Source organism: Olea europaea, unplaced genomic scaffold (genome assembly GCF_002742605.1).
Source record: "Olea europaea var. sylvestris unplaced genomic scaffold, O_europaea_v1 scaffold138, whole genome shotgun sequence".
NCBI classification, from domain to species: Eukaryota; Viridiplantae; Streptophyta; class Magnoliopsida; order Lamiales; family Oleaceae; genus Olea; species Olea europaea.
The window spans coordinates 569,464-589,953 of NW_019231313.1; the positions used below are offsets into that span (position 1 = coordinate 569,464).

At 34.6% G+C, this 20,490-nt stretch overlaps 1 protein-coding gene and 1 pseudogene across 1 annotated transcript; one reads left to right on the top strand and one right to left on the bottom strand.

Annotated features, from left to right (window-relative positions):
• Nucleotides 1-2,346: 2,346 nt before the first annotated feature.
• LOC111375458 lies at nucleotides 2,347-17,500 on the top strand (annotated as a pseudogene).
• Nucleotides 3,222-7,100, bottom strand: LOC111375488 (zinc finger MYM-type protein 1-like). Its single transcript, XM_022998322.1, has 3 exons — nucleotides 6,910-7,100; nucleotides 5,895-6,038; nucleotides 3,222-5,669 (listed from the first exon to the last, which is right to left on the bottom strand). The coding sequence occupies exon 3, from the start codon at nucleotides 4,943-4,945 to the stop codon at nucleotides 3,965-3,967; it is 981 nt and encodes a 326-aa protein (XP_022854090.1). The 5' UTR covers nucleotides 4,946-5,669; nucleotides 5,895-6,038; nucleotides 6,910-7,100; the 3' UTR covers nucleotides 3,222-3,964.
• Nucleotides 17,501-20,490: the final 2,990 nt, after the last annotated feature.

Here is a 20,490-nt window from a genome sequence, read left to right on the forward strand (position 1 = left end):
ATTTTTTAATAAAATAAATAAATAATTCTAATGTTCAGTATTATCAATAGGTCAAACCTTTAAAAAATATGCAACCAATCAATATATTAAATTTTATTTATAAATTAATCCTTATTTTTATATAAAATCTTATAGAATTTAATTACTAAGGCCCCGTTTGATTGCACGAAATTTTCCATGGAACTTGGAATTCGAATTCCAACTTCCACTTTTGGCCTGTTTGATTGACAAAATTTTCCAGGGAATTGATTTTCCATGAATTTCTAGGTACAACACCTTAAAGCGTGATTTTCCACCTTTTTTTTCTAGGGGATAGGTGGTTTTTGGTTTTCCACCTTTTTTTTTATTTTTTTTTTGCTTTTTTTATTTTTTTTTAATTGTTGGCAATGAGAACAAATTTTAGGAATAATTGTAAAAGAGGATATCCCTGAAATTGACAATTTCCACGTAAAACAAAATCAAAGGAACATCAAAAAATACTTTTACTTCAACATTTTCCATGTGAAAAATTTATACAATCAAACACAATAATTTACAATTTCCATGAAAACAATTTCTAGGTAATTCAATTCCTTGGAATTCATTTTCTTTCCATGTAATTTTCCTACTTGTAATCAAACGCACCCTAACTGATCTTTCACATGAAAAACTGGATGAAAAAAATGGATAAAAAAATGTTATAAGAATTTCTTGATTATAATTTAATTTTTTCGTAGGAAATGAAGAGAAACAATAAAAGAGAAGAAAAAAGCAAAAAGAGAACAAATAATAATTTTTTAATCTTGAATCTCAGATTCATAGAATGGTAGAGGAAAGAAAATATTGAAATGACAAAAATACGCATTAAAAGATTTTTTTTTTTTTTGGTGAAAATCTTCTTGAATCGTGGGGTGAATAAGAAAAAAAATTAAATTTTTTTTTAATATTTTCTGCTTAAAAGTTATACTACCTTAAAGATTTTATAAAAGTTTAAAAGTCATTAATATTTAAAGATTTGTAAAAAGTTTTAATTGAATACAATGATTTTTAAAAGTCTATATCGAACCCACAAACATTTTAAAGAAAAAAAATGCTACTTGTACATATTTTTTTAATAGATAGGTTGCAGGTGCTGAACTGACAAGATTTCAATGGCCAGTCTAACCCTTTTTTTTTTTTTTTTTTTTAAAATGAACCCTTTTTTTTTTTTTTTTTTCAAAATGGTGTGAAATCTTATCAACTCGACATCCTGTAATACCATATGTTAAAATAGCCTGTACGAGTAAATTTTCTTCGAACAAAATAGGGTATTGTATGTGGAGAGAGGTTAAGAGCACCTTCTGAAATGTTCTTTAATTTAAAGAGTAAATTGTTAAAACTATGTTTAGTTTTTTCACAAGTATAAAAAAAAAATTAGCAGAATTTTTATAGAAAAACATTTGGTGAATTTTCATTGATTTTTGACACAATAAGTACAAAAAATGTATTATGTAAGTGCTGTCAACACAGTACCCGTATCATTTTTGTCAATAATTTCCTATACTTGTGAATTTACTCAATTATGTTTCAAGAAATTCTTTAAACAAATATTTTACACCATTTTCAATACAAAAATAAAGTTAAATCAGCCAATAAAATTTTGCTTGGTCAGTACTTGTAACCCTGTCCGTTAAAAAAATCTTACAATTAAAGTGTGTTTGATTGACATGGAAAATATCACCTAGAAAAGAAAATATTTCCCATCTTTTGTGGAAAATAAAAACCACCTCTACCCAAGGAAAATGTTTTCCTTAAAAACAAGGAAAATTAGACATATTTTCAAAAGTTGGAAAATGTTTTCCATGGAAAAAAATAGCAATCAAACACTTTAAGTAGGAATTTGGGTGGAAAACTAATATTTTCCATGGAAAATAAATGTAATCAAACACACCCATTTTGGGAAAATTGCAGCAGCATCTTTCCTTTTTTTTTGTAGATTTTACCCTAAATTTTATTTTGTATTAGCAAATGCCCTAACATTTCATAAATATACACATGAGATCTATCTGAAAAGAAACCATCCAAAATATCGTCAGTTAATTAGGAAAAATCTTTGAACTATTTGCTTCCGTGACGTTTTTATTGAATGTCGATACCTTTTTGAACAGTATTTTGGACAGTTTTATTATATATTGATTCCTTAATTTTTTCGATCATTTGACGGTGTTTTGGATAGTTTCCGTCCAGATGGATTTCAAGTGCATATTTATGAAAGGTTAAAAACATCCGTGGCACAAAATGAAGGTTAATGTAAAATTTGTAAAAAATGAAAAGATTAAGGACCGTTGTTACAATTTTCCTAGCATTTTTCTGTTGTCCGAACCTTTACCAAACAAAAAGCATTCATTCAAACGCCAGCCTGGATTTCATCTTCACACACATATACACACAGTTCAACCGTTGACAATGTCAAAAATCTTCGTTCAGTTATGGCCGAACATTCATTTTTGCCGATTATAATAGCATATTACTCCTTATTTTGCTGTTCATCCTTTGAATCGGGATCAACCATCATGAGTAATAATGTTGTAGAAGCACATAGTTCAGTCCCGTGTAACTCAACCGACAGAGGACCAGTGGTACCCACAACCCCATTAGTAAGTTTTCTTGAAACTCTTCAAGAAACGGCACTCCAAGCTTATGGGCACAAAGGATTCGACCCGAAACTTTACGTGGATTTGTCACTGAAACAAAATCTTTCGACTACTATTGTAGCTTTTGAGAAGCTTCCAAGAACTGAAAATGGTTCGGTTTCGGGTCACGATTTAAACGGTTTTATTGAGAAGTATTTGAATGGGGTTGGGAAGGATTTGGTCTATGCTGAACCAGTGGATTTTGTGGCTGAGCCTAAAGGGTTCTTACCTAAAGTGAAGAATCCTGAGGTAAGGGCTTGGGCATTGGAGGTCCATTCACTTTGGAAGAATTTAAGTAGGAAAGTTTCGGGCCGGGTTCAGGAGAGACCCGATTTTCATACATTGCTGCCTTTGAAGTACCCAGTTATGATTCCCGGGTCGCGATTCAGGGAGGTTAATTACTGGGATTCTTATTGGGTAATAAGGTTGGTTTTCTATCTTACGCTTTCTTGTGTTATTTTGGTAAGTTGTTTCTTGTTCTTGTTTTGGTGAGGAAGAATAGGTGGGATTACGGAGCCAGGAATTAATGTTACGGGCGCAAAACTTTAGAAATTTAATGTACGAATAAAATTCATAAATAACAAAAAAAAATCATAATATAATATTATCAGTTACAGTTGTACCCGACAATGCTTTATAGCATAAAATTCATCAATAATAGAATCTAAATCTAAATTCAAAGAAAATTCTCGTTCAATGTAAAGTGTCATACAATCAGCAAGAAAACTATCATCCATTTTGTTACGAATTTCCGTCTTCACATGTTTCATTGCAGAAAATGGTCGCTCTACGGTAGCTGTTGAAACAGGCAGTGTCAATACTAGACGAACCAATTTAGTCAAATTGACGTAACTCTCCGATCTTCTACTTGCAACCAATTCTTGACATAAATTAGAAAGTGTAGATACTTGAAATCGATGCTCAGAAATCACATCATGCTGATAATGTTGCAACTCAACTTTCAAACTATAAATATCTTGCCGTGTAAAATCTCGAGGATAAAATTTCTTTGCAAGCTTGCAAATATTATCCATGTTAAATAATTCAAAAGAATTTTTCGGATCCAATGCCACACCGAGAGAAAGGAGTTCTAATGATGTCTCATTAAATCTTTTATCTAACTCTGTCATTAGAAAATCTATGGCTGCATTATAAATATCGAAGTGGTAATGATGTTCGATAGTAGGATACTCACGACCACGAGAACGACCAACCATGTATGAGCTATGAAAGTCAGGTATATGTATATCATTTTTTGAACAACAACAATTCACCTCTTCAAAAAATTCTTCTCAGCTATCTTCTCTCAATTCTTAAATGATGGTTTTTGTAGTATGGACAAATCTCATAGCAGTTAAGATGTCTTGAGTTTTTTTCTGAAGGGCTTGACGAAGCACATCTGTGATTGCCAACATTCTGCGCATTAAATGGAAAATAAATACAAATTCAAATGTTGTCAATTTTTTGTATACACCACCCACTTCAGATCGAGTTCTTACATTTGGAGAATGATCGTTAAGATACTCAAGCACCTTGCAAATTGCAGCATACATATCAATCAAACTCTTTCCGGAGTTGTAACGAGAAGACCAACGAGTACCTCCAGCTCGTTGCAAGCTATCAATTTGATTAGCCCCACTTCCAGTCTCTCGTTCTCCAATTTCCAACAAATGTTCAATTTCTTTTTTTTGGGAGCTTTTCAACTCATTGATGCGCTTAGGAGATGATGTAATTATATTAATAACATTGTCCAAATCTGAAAAGAATGAATTAATATCTGCGACTTCCGTAGCTGCTGAGACCAACGTGAGTTGTAAACGATGGGCAAAACAATAGACATAATATGCATATGGACAATCTCTAAGAAATAATGCTTGTAGTCCATTCCAAGTACCACGCATGTTATTAGCACCATCATACCCTTGACCTCTCATGTTTTGCACTTGAATGTTGAAACGAACAAGAACATCAGAAATTTGATTCTTAAGATTCAACGATGTAGTGTCACTAATACTTTTGATTGCAAAAGAACGCTCTATCAAAATTCCATTACCATTCACAAACCTCAAGATAATAGCCATTTGTTCTTGTGAAGATGCATATCGAGCTTCATCAACAAGAATACTAAACTTTGCATCCCCAATTTCATTACGGGTTCTCTGTTTTACTCTGTTAGCCATAATGCTCAAAATCTCTTTTTGAATGTCTAGAGATGTGTATGTAACATTTTTTGGAGCATTACCCAACACAACTTCTCCGATTTTTGTATTCATTTTTCCAAATGCATCTACCATTTCAAGAAAGTTCCCATGATTCAGTGAAGATGGAGATTCATCATTGCCTCTAAATGAACAACTTTGAAGTGGTCATTAGACGCAAACGATTTTTCTGTATTTCCTCACTTGATACATCGTGTATTATCTTGTCAATATGTTGAGTTGGTTTCATTAGATCTTCAGCTCTTCTCTTACAGCCATTATGATATGATGAAGATGTTGTACCAATATGAACAAGAAATGCACATTTACTTTCCTGGCCAACCCTCTTCTAACTATCAAATCCAACAGTAACCAATGATGAAATATTAGGTGGAACACTTTCATTGAGAAAAAGAAAGCAGAAAAAGCAATATGCCTTATGTGTTGAAGGCGAATACTCCAACCAAGAATACTGATTGTACCAATGCTCTTGAAATCGACGTTTCTGTTTTCCAAATTCTTTGCTTTGATACTCCAAAAGTTTTGGTTGATAAGGCCCAGCTTTTAAATAGGCACGCCTAATTTGATCACGTTCATTAAACGGATATTCATATATTTGCTTTCTTTTTCCTGGGTCTCGTTCTATCAGATGGTTCTAACTTAACATTGAAAGATGAAGACCGTTCAATTTCAGGAGATGCAATTGGAGGATTGAGTACCGTAGGAGTTGGAGCACCCTCGGGTTTGTCGCTCTTTGTAAAGAAAGATAATAAGGTTCTTCCTTTCTTGGCAAGAGGTCGATTTGGTTCCATATTAAAATCTAAAAGCATAAAAAAAATCAAAACACTTCAGTATCCCAATAATCCAAAAACAATCCACTAGCAACATTTTAACCACTTATCCAACCTTTCAAAAATATTATAACTATTTAAAAATTAACACCAAATCTAAGAATTATCATAAACTCGTATCCAGATCCAAATATCGTATTAAACATAAGTATACATAAATGGCAGAAGATAATTATAAACGATCAATTACTTACAAGAAAAAGTATTGGATTCACCAGACAGAATGAAATTGGAAAAATTGCTGTGCTTGAAGTATCTAGGCAGCAGAATAGTGGAAAATTTGTGAAAATCCCAAACAATAAAACTGTTTCGGGCCCTATTTCATGAGATCACTGAATCTGTAGAGACCGAGAGAGAGAGAGTCAGAGAGAGAGATGTGTTGTAAATCTGGGCAGGGAATGAAAGTGAAGGATATATCCAAACCCAAAGTAAACAACATTTAAATCACATGAAGACAAGGTAAGTTAGGTAACTCTCATTTTGACACTTAAATGCTAACTGTCATTTTGATACTAAAACTGTCATTTTGATACTAAAACTGTCATTTTGATACTAAAATGCAAAAAAAATAATTTCTACAAATTAACTCAAAATCACTTCCCTACACCCACCCCACCCGACTCCCTAAACCCAAAACCAAATCTACAGACTACAGCCACCTCGTCAACGTCGTCGCCAACCACTACAGTCGCTGCCCTTCACAAAATACCACCATAAATGGCAAAGTACTCTTCTTTAACAGCATCAAGCTGTACTCTACGCATCATCGAAAAATTTGAAGATACGAGGTTGATGAATTTATGGAAAGCAAATTAATTGCAACTCTCTGTCCATGTGTTTTTTGCTTCATTCTTTCACTCATAATAGTCACTATTGTGCTTATTGTGAAATGTATTTTGCCATACCCCTCTTAACTCTATCCTCTTCAAAATATCTTGCAATTAGCCCCACTTTGATAGCTGAAATTTCTTTCCAGTCCTAGTATTTCATTGTATTTCTTGAGTAAATTTAGAGTCCTATTGCCCAGTCCCCAGAAGCCCTTCACGTGATTAACCTTAAAAAAATTAAAATTAAAAAAAATTAAAATTAAATTAAATTTGATACCAACAATAAATCTGAACTTATTGAAATTTAATCCCAGAAGCCTAAACAACAAACACATATATGAACTTAACTGAAATTTAAAACAAAGAAATTATAAATTCAAACCTGTACAATGAGGGCGTTCCACATTCGGCCGTTCAGGACCTTCGGGTCCTAGGGTAGGGTTTTAATTCTTATTCTCTTATGGTCCTATTATGTTCATTTTGTTGTATAATTGGGTGTTGGGGCAATGGGCTATTGTCTATTGGGTATTAAAATAAATTTTTGGGCCAGGTTGAATATACAAAATGGGTGGGCTAATGGATTAAAAATAAAAATTTTCTCACATTTTTTTGGGCTTGTAATGGACATAGGCCCAGTGCTGCCCCCCCTTTACTCCGTCCTTGGGTGGGAACATAAGGGGGATAGAGTAGACATTTGTGAAACTAGATCTCCAGAATTTAATAAATGTAACTATGAAAGAATTAAATTTACTTATTTTGGCTCATTGATGACCTTGGTGGACGGTTGTTGATCTTCCTAATGAACAAATGGAGTGGCGTGGCATAAAAGCTACATGTAGTCGACTCTAAGTTTATTGAGAAACAGACTTAGTTTCTTCTATTTGTTAATGAATAGAGTTGGTTGATAATGAGGTTGAATAAGTTCTATTGCGACGACCATTTTGGTTTAAATGAACCTAAAATGCTAATTTAGGTTCAAATAAACTAAAATGTGGAAGTTTTTATCGAGAAATCAAAGCATTGTTTCCCCTCCCCTCACATATGATCCTCTTATATTGACTAAACAAAGCTTATTCTTTTATCTGATTGATATAGGAGCTAAAAATCTCATTTCATCACAATCCTACATGAGTCGGAAAGGACCATTTAAGTCAAATCTTGATGCGTCAAATTTGGTCAACTAAAAATTGAAATCACAGGACCATATATGTGAGAATAGTTCGACCAATTAGTAAAATTCCTATTGTATGTTACATCTGATTTACTTTATTCTTTTTTAGTTCTCGTTTTTCTCTATTTCCCCTGTCGAATTCGTTTTAAGGATGATAATTTTTTTATGCAGGGGCTTGTTAGCAAGTAAAATGTATGAAACTGCAAAAGGGATTGTATATAATCTTTTATCTCTTATAGATGAATTTGGCTATGTTCTCAATGGTGTTATTATCTTAAAGCAATTACTAACCTTGCAGGACAGTGAAATAGCTTCCAAATTATCAAATACCTGTGAGAAAAGGAAGCTCTATCGTGAATTGGCATCAACGGCCGAATCCGGATGGGATTTCAGTACTAGATGGATGACGTAGCATGAGTTTCCTTACTATCATATAATAATTAATAGTTTGTCCATTCTGGAGTGCCCAACGTACAAAGCAGGGCCAATCCTTGACCTGGCAGTTATTGGGCTGAGCTGTACTGCCTATGTGGCTCGGCTCATTTTGACTCCACTATGGAGGTTGTTTTCTTCTTGGCCAGCTGCCAAGTCAAGCTGTCATCTATTCAATATTTGGTGGTTTGCATATTTTTCAGGAATGGAGCTGATCTTGCATCATTAGCCACAACATCAATTATACCTGTTGATTTGAATGCTTTCATTCTGAAGGTAAGATACAGAATATCTCCCTTGAATGTTGATTAATTACTTCACTTTTATTCGTTATGTGTGACATCAGCTGTTGTATCTTTGATTCAGATGGAACTTGACATAACCTCTTTGGCACATGTTATTGGTGATAATAAAATCGTTGCACGCTTTATGGAAGCTTCTGAAGCTAGAAAGAAGGCCATGAATTCTATTTTCTGGAACTCAGAGAGGGGACAGTGGCTCGATTACTGGTTGAGTAATTTTGATGCATCCAAGGTGGTCTCATGTACTAAACTTTGAAAGCCCTCCTACTGAAGAACACTGATATTGATTTTCTACCTTTTTCATCTTCTTTACGAGATTATAGGACGCTTACACATGGAATGCCTCAAGTCAGAATCAGAAATTATATGCTTCAAATTTTGTTCCTTTGTGGATCCAGCTGTTCAATTCAGGTTTCTAATATTCACTCGCTCGTGTAATTTGCTAAGCACTATCTTTCATGAATGTTGAAGCTTTAAGTGGACGTAAGTTAAGATGGTGGTGTTGTCGGAAATTCGACTAACGCAATCAAAAGAACAAATAAAATAAGCAGAAAAATAGAAAACAGTAAATGAAGCGAGGTATGCCAATAAAATAAGCAAATCTCCTTGAGACAGATTTCGCCCCCCCCATGAAGTGCAAACGGGATTATGGACGTTTGTCTCCCAAAATACAACGCTCATTCTAAGGTCGATATTGCACAATACCAACCTTGTCGATCGAACCAATGAATGATCGTACTCGAACGAAATAATCACGGAAATATAAGAGAATTTTTAGAGCAGAATATGGAGAGAGAAGAATTTAGAAATCAATTGAATTCGTAATTGATTTTGTGTGTCAAAAACGAATCTGGGGGTCTCTATTTATAGAGATTGAAGTGTCTCATGGAATAGGTGTGTAACATTTCAGGAACTGGTGCACCACTTGATCTGATTCGTCTTAGCCATTGGATCGCACTATTTTCATGATCTGACGGCCCAAATTGAACCATGAAGTGAAGTGTCCATTCATCATGCCTATTCACCAATTTCTGAACAGTCTCAGCCATGCGGATGCCACGCGTACATTTAACCGCCATGCAGGACGAAGGGACGCGACCTGCCACTCGTGCGCCACCTAGAATGCCAACTTACCGAGCCTTGTGCTGCCACGTCATCGAACCACGAGTCCAATTCCGAAAACTATAAGACTCCCCAGCTCCTCGCGACGATGCGTACGTGCGAAGTGCCAAGTGCCAAGTGCGCCCAATGCGTACTTTGCGACGTGCGCGTGCCAGGACCGGGTTCGGGGAGCGGCGAGAGTGGTGCAAAGCACCACTCTAGTGGTGACTAAAGTTAGCCAAGTGGTAGGTAACTTATTAAATTATATATTATTCACACAATTCACTATATAAACAAGACTATTTTCTTGTAAACTTTCGATGTGGGACTCCTTTCCATATAAAAAACACTTAAAATGGGCTTATCAACATATGAGTCTATATTGGAGACTTTTCCAATTCACCCAAATTAATTGCAATGGTCCACATCATTAAATATTACATTTAATATTTTTAAACCCAAATTAAATTCAATTAATTCCAACAATCCCCCACATGAATGGAAGAAGTCGACTCAAATCAAAGAAGACGGAAGAAGAGTACTATCTGAAAGATAACGCATCAAGATACGTAGCTTTCTCTTTGAACCTTCTTTAGTAAGAATCTATCGAACTCACTTGGCTAGTCAGTGAACGCAACGTTTTGAACTGTCAGCTGTTATTGCAAGCTCAGACAACAGACCAAACACATTATCTCTCATATCAAACTTGGTTCTCTATTGTGTTCATTATTTCGGCCCTGGGCTACTTGGGTTTTGCGAGTGATTTAGAGAATTCGCCTAAGTAAATTCTCATAGAATCGGCCAAGTTCGCACTAACATTGGTGATGCACTATAAAGAGTACCCTACTGTAATTACTTGTACCATTTATAGTCATCATTAAAAGCATAGCTTATCCATAATACACTTCATAGTCAGCACTTTTTGCATCATAGAAATGGGAAGGAGTTAAACTCCTAAGTGCTTCTTATCGAGTCATTCATAATTAGTTTTCCTATTGAACCTAGTCCATGGGATCTCCAGTTGCCAGGTTAGGTTTCCACTAAGATGACTCATTGGATTTTAGGCTTTAAACCCATTTCCCTCGATGCGCAGTCTATACCCTCTCTAGATAACCCTTTAGTGAACGGATCTGCTAGGTTTTCTTTTGACTTAACAAAATCAATTGATATTGTTCCATTTGAGAGCAACTGCCGAACGGTGTTATGTCTACGACGTATATGTCTCGACTTACCGTTATACACAAAATTTTCAGCCCTGGCTATTGTGGCCTGGTTATCACAATGAATACAAATAGCCGGTACAGGCTTTGGCCATATAGGAATATCTTCTATGAAGTATCTTAACCATTCTGCTTTTTCTCCTGCTTTGTCTAAAGCAATAAATTCAGATTCCATAGTAGATCGAGCTATACACGTTTGCTTAGAAGATTTCCATGATATAGCGCCACCACCGAGAGTAAATACATAGCCACTAGTAGACTTTGACTCGTCTGTATCTGATATCCAATTGGCATCACTATATCCTTCAATTACTAGAGGATAATTTCCATAATGTAATGAATACTTTTTGGTTCGTTTCAAGTATCCCAAAACTCTAAGTAATGCATCCCAATGTTGATTACTTGGGTTACTTGTGTAACGACTCAGCTTACTTACCGCGTAAGCTATATCAGGTCTTGTACTATTCATCATGTACATTAAACTACCAATAATTTGGGAATATTCTAACTGCTATTTCCCATTTCCACTATTCTTGTGAAGAACTATACGTGGAAGAAATGGGTTACTCGTCTCTTTAATATTATGAGTCTTAAACCTCTCAATTATTTTATCAACGTAATGGGTTTGAGATAAGACTGTTCCATTTGATGTTCTAGATATCTTTATTCCTAGAATCACGTCTGCTTCACTCATATCTTTCATGTCAAAGTTATTGGTAAGTATATTCTTTGTTCTATTGATGACTTCTATATTAGTCCCTAATATAAGCATGTCATCAACATACAAACAGACGAGTACGTATGCCTTTTCAAATTTTTTCGAATATACGCATTTGTCACATCCATTTATGATGAATCCATTCCTAATCATGACGCTGTCAAACTTTTTGTGCCATTGTTTAGGAGTTTGCTTCAAACCGTATAAGGCCTTAACTAGTTTGCAAACTTTGTTCTCTTGTCCTTTTACTATGAAACCTTCTGGTTGTTCCATATATACTTCTTCGTTTAAATCACCATTCAGGAATGCAGTCTTAATATCCATTTGATGTATTTGTAAGTTGGACAAGACTGCAATAGCAATTAAAACCCAAATAGAAGTAATTCTTGTTACTGGAGAATATGTGTCAAAGAAATCAATTCCTTCTTTCTGACGATATCCTTTTGCAACCAATCGAGCCTTGTATTTGTCTATTGAACCATCAGATCTTAACTTTCTTTTAAAGATCCATTTGCATCCTATTGGTTTAGTTCCCTTAGGAAGATCAACCAATTGCCAAGTATTATTATTCATAATAGATTCAATTTCACTATTTATAGCTTCCTTCCAGAATACGGATTCTGGACTAGTCACAGCTTCTTTAAATGTTTGGGGCTCTTTCTCAATTACGAAAGAAATAAAGTCTGGACCAAAGGATTTAGCGACCTTTGCTCTTTTACTCCTTCTTGATTCAGGTTCTATATTGTTTTCAATAGCATTATCTCGTGTTCTCTTTAGAGTATTCTCATGAATATCTCTTTTATTAGGGAACACATCTTCAAAGAATTCAGCATCTCGAGATTCAAAAATTGTATTGACATGAATGTCACTTATATCAGATTTATGCACAAGAAATCTGTACGCACTACTATTTATTGCATATCCGATAAAAATGCAATCAATAGTTTTAGGACCTAACTTAATCCTTTTGGGAGGTGGAATAGCCACTTTAGCTAGGCACCCCCACACTTTTAAGTATTTATAGGAAGGCATTCTACCTTTCCATAACTCATAAGGTATAGAACCAGTTTTCTTATGGGGAACTCTATTCAGAATAAAGTTAGCAGTTAGCACTGCTTCCCCCCACAAGTTTTGTGGTAATCCAGAACTTATAAGCATAGCATTAACCATGTCTTTTAAAGTTCTATTTTTCCTCTCAGCAATCCCATTTTACTGCGGAGTATACGGGGCTGTTGTTTGGTGAATAATACCAAACTTAGCACATAATTCATCAAACATGGACGAATCATATTCACCACCTCTATCGGATCTTAATACCTTAATTGTTTTTCCAAGTTGATTTTCAACTTCGTTTTTGTAAGTAACAAATACATTCAATGCTTCGTTTTTGCTACTTAATAAATAAACTTGGCAATATTTACTGTAATCATCTATAAACGTGATAAATTATTTTTTACCACCTCGAGTCTGAACAAATTTTAGATCACAAATATCGCTGTGTATTAAACACAACGGTTCACTACTCCTTTCAATTATGTTAAAAGGTTTTTTAGCAAATTTTGCTTCAACACAAATTTCACATTTATGTTTGTCTTCGGAGTCAAGTTTAGGTATAAGACCTAAACCTACAAGTTTTCTTAAGGAAGCACGATTTACATGTCCTAATCTGCTATGTCATAAATTCGAAGATTCAAGCAAGTAAACAGAAGCATTAGTTTTATTGATAACTTGTGGATACAAATATGTTGATTTTTTGTCCACTACAACAGCATTGGTCTTAAATAGACCATCAAGTAAATAACCCTTTCCAACATACATGCCCCCCTTAGTAAGTATAAATCTATCAGATTCAAATACCATTTTAAATCCTTTCTTACTAAGAATAGCTCTTGAAATCAAATTCTTTCTGATATCTGGGACATGTACAACTTCATTAAGCGTCAGTTCCTTCCCCGATGTGAATTTCAGAATAACCTTTCCAATCCCTTCAATATTGGATGTTGTAGAATTTCCCATGTAAAGACACTCATTATGATTCACGGTCTTATATTCAGCGCATAGATCCTTATCTGCACAGATGTGACGAGTGGCTCCTGTGTCCAACCACCAATCCTTGGCATTAGATACCATATTAACTTCAGAAACAACAGCAGATAGGTTGATATCTCCAACATCCGTAGAAATTTTATCCACTTCGGTTATATTGGCTTGGGGCGGTTTCTTTTTCTGTGTATCCTTCTTTTTGTTTCGACAGTCTTTAGCTCGATGTCCCGGCTTCCCGCAAGTATAACAGTTGCCTTTGAACCGTTTTGCATTGTTGACTTTTCTTTGTCCATAGATGAGCCAGAGCGCTTCCTTTTCTTGTTCTTAGACCCCGAGTCTTCCACCATGTTAGCCTTTGCTTCCATGTTGCGGACATTATTCTTTTTTGCAGCCCGGTTGTCTTCTTCAATGCGAAGTCGAACAATTAGATCCTCCATCGTCATCTCTTTGCGTTTATGCTTGAGATAGTTTTTGAAATCTTTCTATAGTGGAGGTAGTTTCTCGATCATAGCAGCAATTTGGAAAGATTCACTCAAAGTCATACCTTCAACTTCAATATTGTGAAGTAGAACTTGTATCTCTTGAACTTGACTCATAACTGTCTTTGAATCAGTCATTTTGAAATCTAGAAATTTGCCGACAATAAATTTCTTCATTCCGGCATCTTCGGTTTTGTATTTTTTGTCAAGAGACTTCCACAGTTCTTTAGCCGTCTTGTAATTACAATACATACTATATAAAGTGTTATCTAATCCATTGAGAATGCAATTACGGCATAAGAAATCCGCACGTTTCCATGCTTCAATAGCTAACTGAGTATTTTTATCAGTAGCATTCTCCGATGTTCGTGCAGGACATTCTTCACGCAGAAATTTTACTAAGTTCAATGCTGTCAAATAGAATAGCATCTTCTGTTGCCAACGTTTGAAATCCGTGCCATTGAACTTTTCCGGTTTCTCATATTGTGAAGCTGGTGGCATGACAAATTGATTGGAACCAGAATTTGGCGCAATCACAGCATTGGTATTGCTCTCAACGGTACCAATCGCAGCGCTAGTATTATTATTTGATGTACTAGCCATTTTCTGTAAGACCACAATTACAGAAAATAATTAATAATAGAAATGTAGAAGTAATGAGAAAAATAAATCTGTCTTAAGATTGTTGTCGAAAATTCGACTAACGCAATCAAAAGAACAAATAAAATAAGCAAAAAAATAGAAAATAGTAAATGAAGTGAGGTATGCCAATAAAATAAGCAAATCTCCTTAAGACAGATTTTGCCCCCCAATGAAGTGCAAACGGGATTATGGACGTTTGTCTCCCATGATACAACGCTCATTTGAAAGTCGATATTGCACAATACCAATCTTGTCGGTCGAACCAATGAATGATCGTACTCGAACGGAATAACCACGGAAATATAAGAGAATTTTTAGAGCAGAATATGGAGAGAGAAGAATTTAGAAATTAATTGAATTCGTAATTGATTTGGTGTGTCAAAAACGAATCTGGGGGTCTCTATTTATAGAGATTGAAATGTCTCATGGAATAGGTGTGTGACATTTCAGGAACTGGTGCACCACTTAGTTTGATTCGTCTTAGCCATTGGATAGCACTATTTTCATGATCTGACGGCCCAGATTGAACCATGAAGTAAAGTGTCCATTTATAATGCTATTCACCAATTTCTGAACAGTCACAGCCATGCGGATGCCACGCGTACATTTAATCGCCACGCAGGACGAAGGGACGCGACCTACCACTCGTGTGCCACCTAGAATGCCAACTTGCCAAGCCTTGTGCTGCCACGTCATCGAACCACGAGTCCAATTCCGAAAACTATAAGGCTCCCCAGCTCCTCACGACGATGCGTACATGCGAAGTGCCAAGTGCGCCTCTAAAGCGCCCAATGCGTACTTTGCGACGTGCGCGTGCCGGGACCGGGTCCGGGGAGCAGCGCGAGTGGTGACTAGCCTTTGGCTAGCTAAAGTTAGCCAAGTGGTAGGTAATTTATTAAATTATATATTATTCACACAACCCACTATATAAACAAGACTATTTTCTTGTAAACTTTCGATGTGGGACTCCTTTCCATATAAAAAACACTTAAAATGGGCTTATCAACATATGGGCCTATATTGGAGACTTTTCCAATTCACCCAAATTAATTGCAATGGCCCACATCATTAAATATTACATTTAATGTTTTTAAACCCAAATTAAATTCAATTAATTCCAACAGGTGGTTCTTTTCAAATTGCATTTTGACAGTAGCATGTTGTGAACCACCTCATCTAAAAGCTGAACTTGTTTGAGAGATATTTATTTATTTGAATTTAGTCTTCAGCATGCCTCTTTACGTGCAAACTGGATCAACCTTTATCAAAGGCCGGACAGTTGCACAATTATTGTGAATGAGCGGTGGAGAGACTTGAAATCTGAATCTGCACAATAAGCTTAAGCTGATATATATATACGCATTAATATTAAAATTTTCATATGATAATTAGCCTTCATGGACTAATAACCATGTGTTCACCATGTTATAGTGGAAATATCACCATTTGATTATTGTTTTGTAATAAACTTCCTTGTTAGTTGCCTCTTATTTCAGGTTTTGATTCGCTTTGAAAGCATAACTTTATTACTGTTTTCTTTCAGAAGTGATATTAAGATACTCCATATATAAGAAAAATATGTCATCTATTGACGAACTACCATGATATGTTTATGTTTTATTTATATATGAAGACGTCAAGGTGGTAGATGAAGTCCTCCGAAGTCTCCAAAATTCAGGCCTGCTCCGTCCTGCAGGGATTGCAACTTCTTTGACAAATTCAGGACAACAATGGTAAATAAGTTGCTCGACCATTTATCCTAACTTGCCTGTGGTTCTTAAAGGTTTATTACTGTCTGAGGATTGTGAGGATGAGAATGTTATTAAATCATGCCTTGTTTTTGTTTCATTTTTGGAGTATGTGATCTTGATGCATCTCAATCAGGGACTTTCCGAATGGTTGGGCACCGCTTCAACACATGATTGTTGAAGGCCTGGTAAGGTCGAGATCTGAACAAGCAAGGTCTATAGCAGAAGATATTGCTGTGAAGTGGATCAGAACAAACTATGTGGCTTACAAGAAAACGGGAAATATGCATGAAAAATACAATGTCGAAAAATGTGGAGATTTGGAGGTGGTGGTGAATACGTACCCCAAGTAAGCAAAGTTTATCTTTTTAGACGTAATGATCCTTTCTATACTTCTTAACAATTTCAAACTAGCTCGTGGAGAGGTAGAACATTCTGTGCAATTGAAATAATCAAGTGATTGTTTTACTTTATTGAACAAATGATTTTGTTGGACTGTGAGGAGCCTAATTATAATGTGCACTTATCCCTAAACCGCGGGTCAACCCCATATTCCTATATAAGTAAAGCTTTGAGATGGCCATTTTAGTTTGTGCGAGAGAGGTGCGAGGAAAATTTTGTATTCTTATCCTCCATTTTATAATGAAAACCTACAACAGCCAGATGATGCAAGTCTCGTATTGAGAGTGAATCTTGATAAACATCTGTGCTTTGCTTGTTTATTCGTTGTGTTTCTGATTATTTTTGGCTTCTGAGAACAGGGATTAGAACTTAAGTTTCAGATTTCGTATTATTTTTGCGTGTCAGAAGTAAATCATTGATCTGTATTTCATGGGCTTCTTTACATGTCTTTACAGACGGGATTTGGCTGGTCAAATGGTGTTGTATTAGCTTTCTTGGAGGAATTCGGATGGCCTCAAGACCTGAAGCTTGATTGTCCATAAGCAATGGAAAAACAGAATTCCATATAATTCTGGAACAAAATATTTGCATTCTTCAACTTTTTGTGCACTTGCTAGAAAGTTGCATGGAGAGATTGTGAAATGATTGTAATCTTAACATTAAAGCTTCAGTCCAGAAGTGGATTCAGGTACAAAGGCTTGACAGCATATTCGCTCGATTTATATTTTGTTATTGTCATGTCTTCTACAATGAATGAAATTACATAAATAAGTTTCATAAAAATAAGCTACTCATTTATTTCGACGTTTAGCCAAACAGGCTTACACGTGATTTCCATGTTGGGCAGAGACAAATTTCTTAAGGTAATTATTGGTTGTAAATTCTAGATTTTGCAAAAAGTGATTCGATGTGAATGATCACTCAACTAAGCTCCAAAGCACAAAATAAGTGGAGTTAGGTACCTATTACTTAATTATTTAATCAAACATCAAACTAATGACAAACGCAAATTCATCATCCGATACGTGATTTTGAAGTAAATATGTTTTATATACATAGAATATGCTTTAACATTACAAGAAAATTTGGCATTAGCAAATTATAGTATTTTTCAAGTTTTAAGCGAGACGAAGTTATACGCACTTGAAATATTTCCAAATATTTTCTTAAGAATAAAGAGAGAAGCGAGAATAAAAACAAATAAAAATTTACAAGACTCGACTCGGATATTACAAAGAATTGTCTATTGACACCAACACCATTACCATGATTAGTGTTTCCAACCAGAGTAGTGTACATTTTTCCAAGAGTTAGGTAAGATTTTAGTATCACTAATGTTAAAACATCAGTATATGTGGCACTAATATGTTATTAAATAAAACGTATAATAAAGAATAATAAAATGTGTCACTTATTTTACCTTTCATTGAATTTATAACATTGTGCAATCTAAATTGATGTTATAGCACCATTGATGCTAGATAACATTATTCGGTACACTCACATATTTCTTATTTTTATTTGAACTTGATAGTATATTATTATTATTTTGACAAATTTAGCACTTCTTGTGGATTGATTTCCATCCACAAAACGATTTCTCTCTCAGAATCAAAGAACGAGGAGTTGATGTCCTAATGGTAAATAGACGGAATCTATCGCTAAGAATTAACACTACCGCTAACGGTTGAAAGCATGCTGTCAAGAAATTGATCTGGTTACCAAATTGCTACAAAGTCTATAAATTGGGGATGAGTGCTGATATTTTCCCTTTATTTACATATCAATCACCACTTGATTAAGTCGAGAGCTGCTTCACATACAGGGTTTGGGTTCCGTACCGAATAATCGTAGCACCGAGAGGGTGGGTGGGGGTTTTTGAAAGTTTTTTACAGGTTGCAGGACTCACCTGGTGTGATTGTTGAACCCCTACCCTATTAACCTAGCAAAATTCAATTAAGTCACTGTTTAGTCTCCATTTTTCAAAACGCATTCTTTCATAAACTTATTTTCAACCACATATTTCATAAAATCCACATAATTTTTAATAAATCAAACGGGGTTGTTGTAAAATACTAAATAAGCATAAGCATTTAAAAAAAAAATGTTCTAGGAGTTTGGCTTATGTTGTCTTTACTTTTTGTAAATTAAAAATGTTATAACTGGAAGTGGACAATCTTAGATCAAAGTCATTAACAAGTGTCGGGTAATGAAAATATTACATATATAATTAAGGAGGTAGAAAGATGATTAATCTATTATTAATTAAAGATATTTTAGATTACAAGATTGAAAAAATCAAGCCCTAATATTAAGGAAGGGCCCCTCCAAAGATTCTAGGGTCCTATATAAAGAGTGAAAATCATTGATGAATGGTAGAATATAATGACTCCATTTTATATTCTATTTAATTAATTTTGATTAAGAAATGATTAGTGGAAAGTGATTATAAGTTGCACAAAAGTATATGTAGTTCTATGTGATTTGTTCTTTTCAATGTATCTCATTAGTCAATTAGAGTGGCTAAAAAATAATCGAATTGGAAAGTCACTAGTCATGCACATATTTGGCTAAGCTTTTTTTATTAAAAAAAAAAAAAAAAAACATTATGATAAGTAGCATGCATGAGCAAAGTGGTGAGAGCATCTCCAATGTGTACTATGGACTATCATCTAGGTGACATGCAAGTCGAAAATGAAAAGTCTATTCAGATATGTTACAATTTTATTTTTTTTTAGTAAAAAATTACTTATTTTGAGAGTTATTAAAAAAATTAATTTACTTATTTACTTTCAAAAAAAGAGTAAAGCTCTCAATTCTCATCCTTTAGTTTAGAAAGAAGGCTAAATTCTTCGGTTCAAACCCGATTAATTTCAAGCGAAACATGTTCAATTGCTGTAGTTGCTGCAAAGGTTATTCAAATTTCTGTTAATTAACGAGAGTTATTGAAAGTAGGTTTAAACTTATTTAAAATTATTGCAAGGATGCATCATGCATGCATTAAGCCACCGAGAACACAATAGAAGAGGTTGACAACAAGGAAAGTAGAAGAATAAAATACATACATATTAAGTTCACATTTAAGTTTAGAGGTCAAGTTAGTTGAGTTGATTACATAAAGAGTTTGAGTTTTCACTTCTAAAATAAAGTGCTCTTTGTTCTTTTCAATCTAATATAAGTTGAGTACTTGTTTTGAGGAATACAGTGTAATGTGTTAACCAATTGACTATTCAGATTTGCGATTTGTTCTTATTGCAGAAATAGTTAAAGGTGACACAAGTACACCTGAAATGTATTGAACGGACCACATGTCGAGTTTAATTCTATAGCATGACCGTGCGGATAATTAAATTCCACTTGATCGCTATGTATTTTATCTAAATCTCTTGATCGGGTTATGTATATCTTTTCGTGATTTTAATGATTTTTTGATTCATCAATGGGTGAGATTAATTTGATTTGTCAAATACCTTGTTGAGTTAGGAGTTTGAGAATGAGCAAAGTAGATAATATGAATTCATGTCAGAAACTGTTGCCTTGAAAAATGGGTAGAGTAACTACTTAAATATTTGTTTTTGTACAATTAAAAATTGAGCTCTATTTTTTCGACATTGGTGATTAGTTCGCAAGACCGCTAAAGAAAATGGTGATTAAGTTAGTGAGAATAATTAGAATGACAAAACGGTAATCTATGCTTATACATAA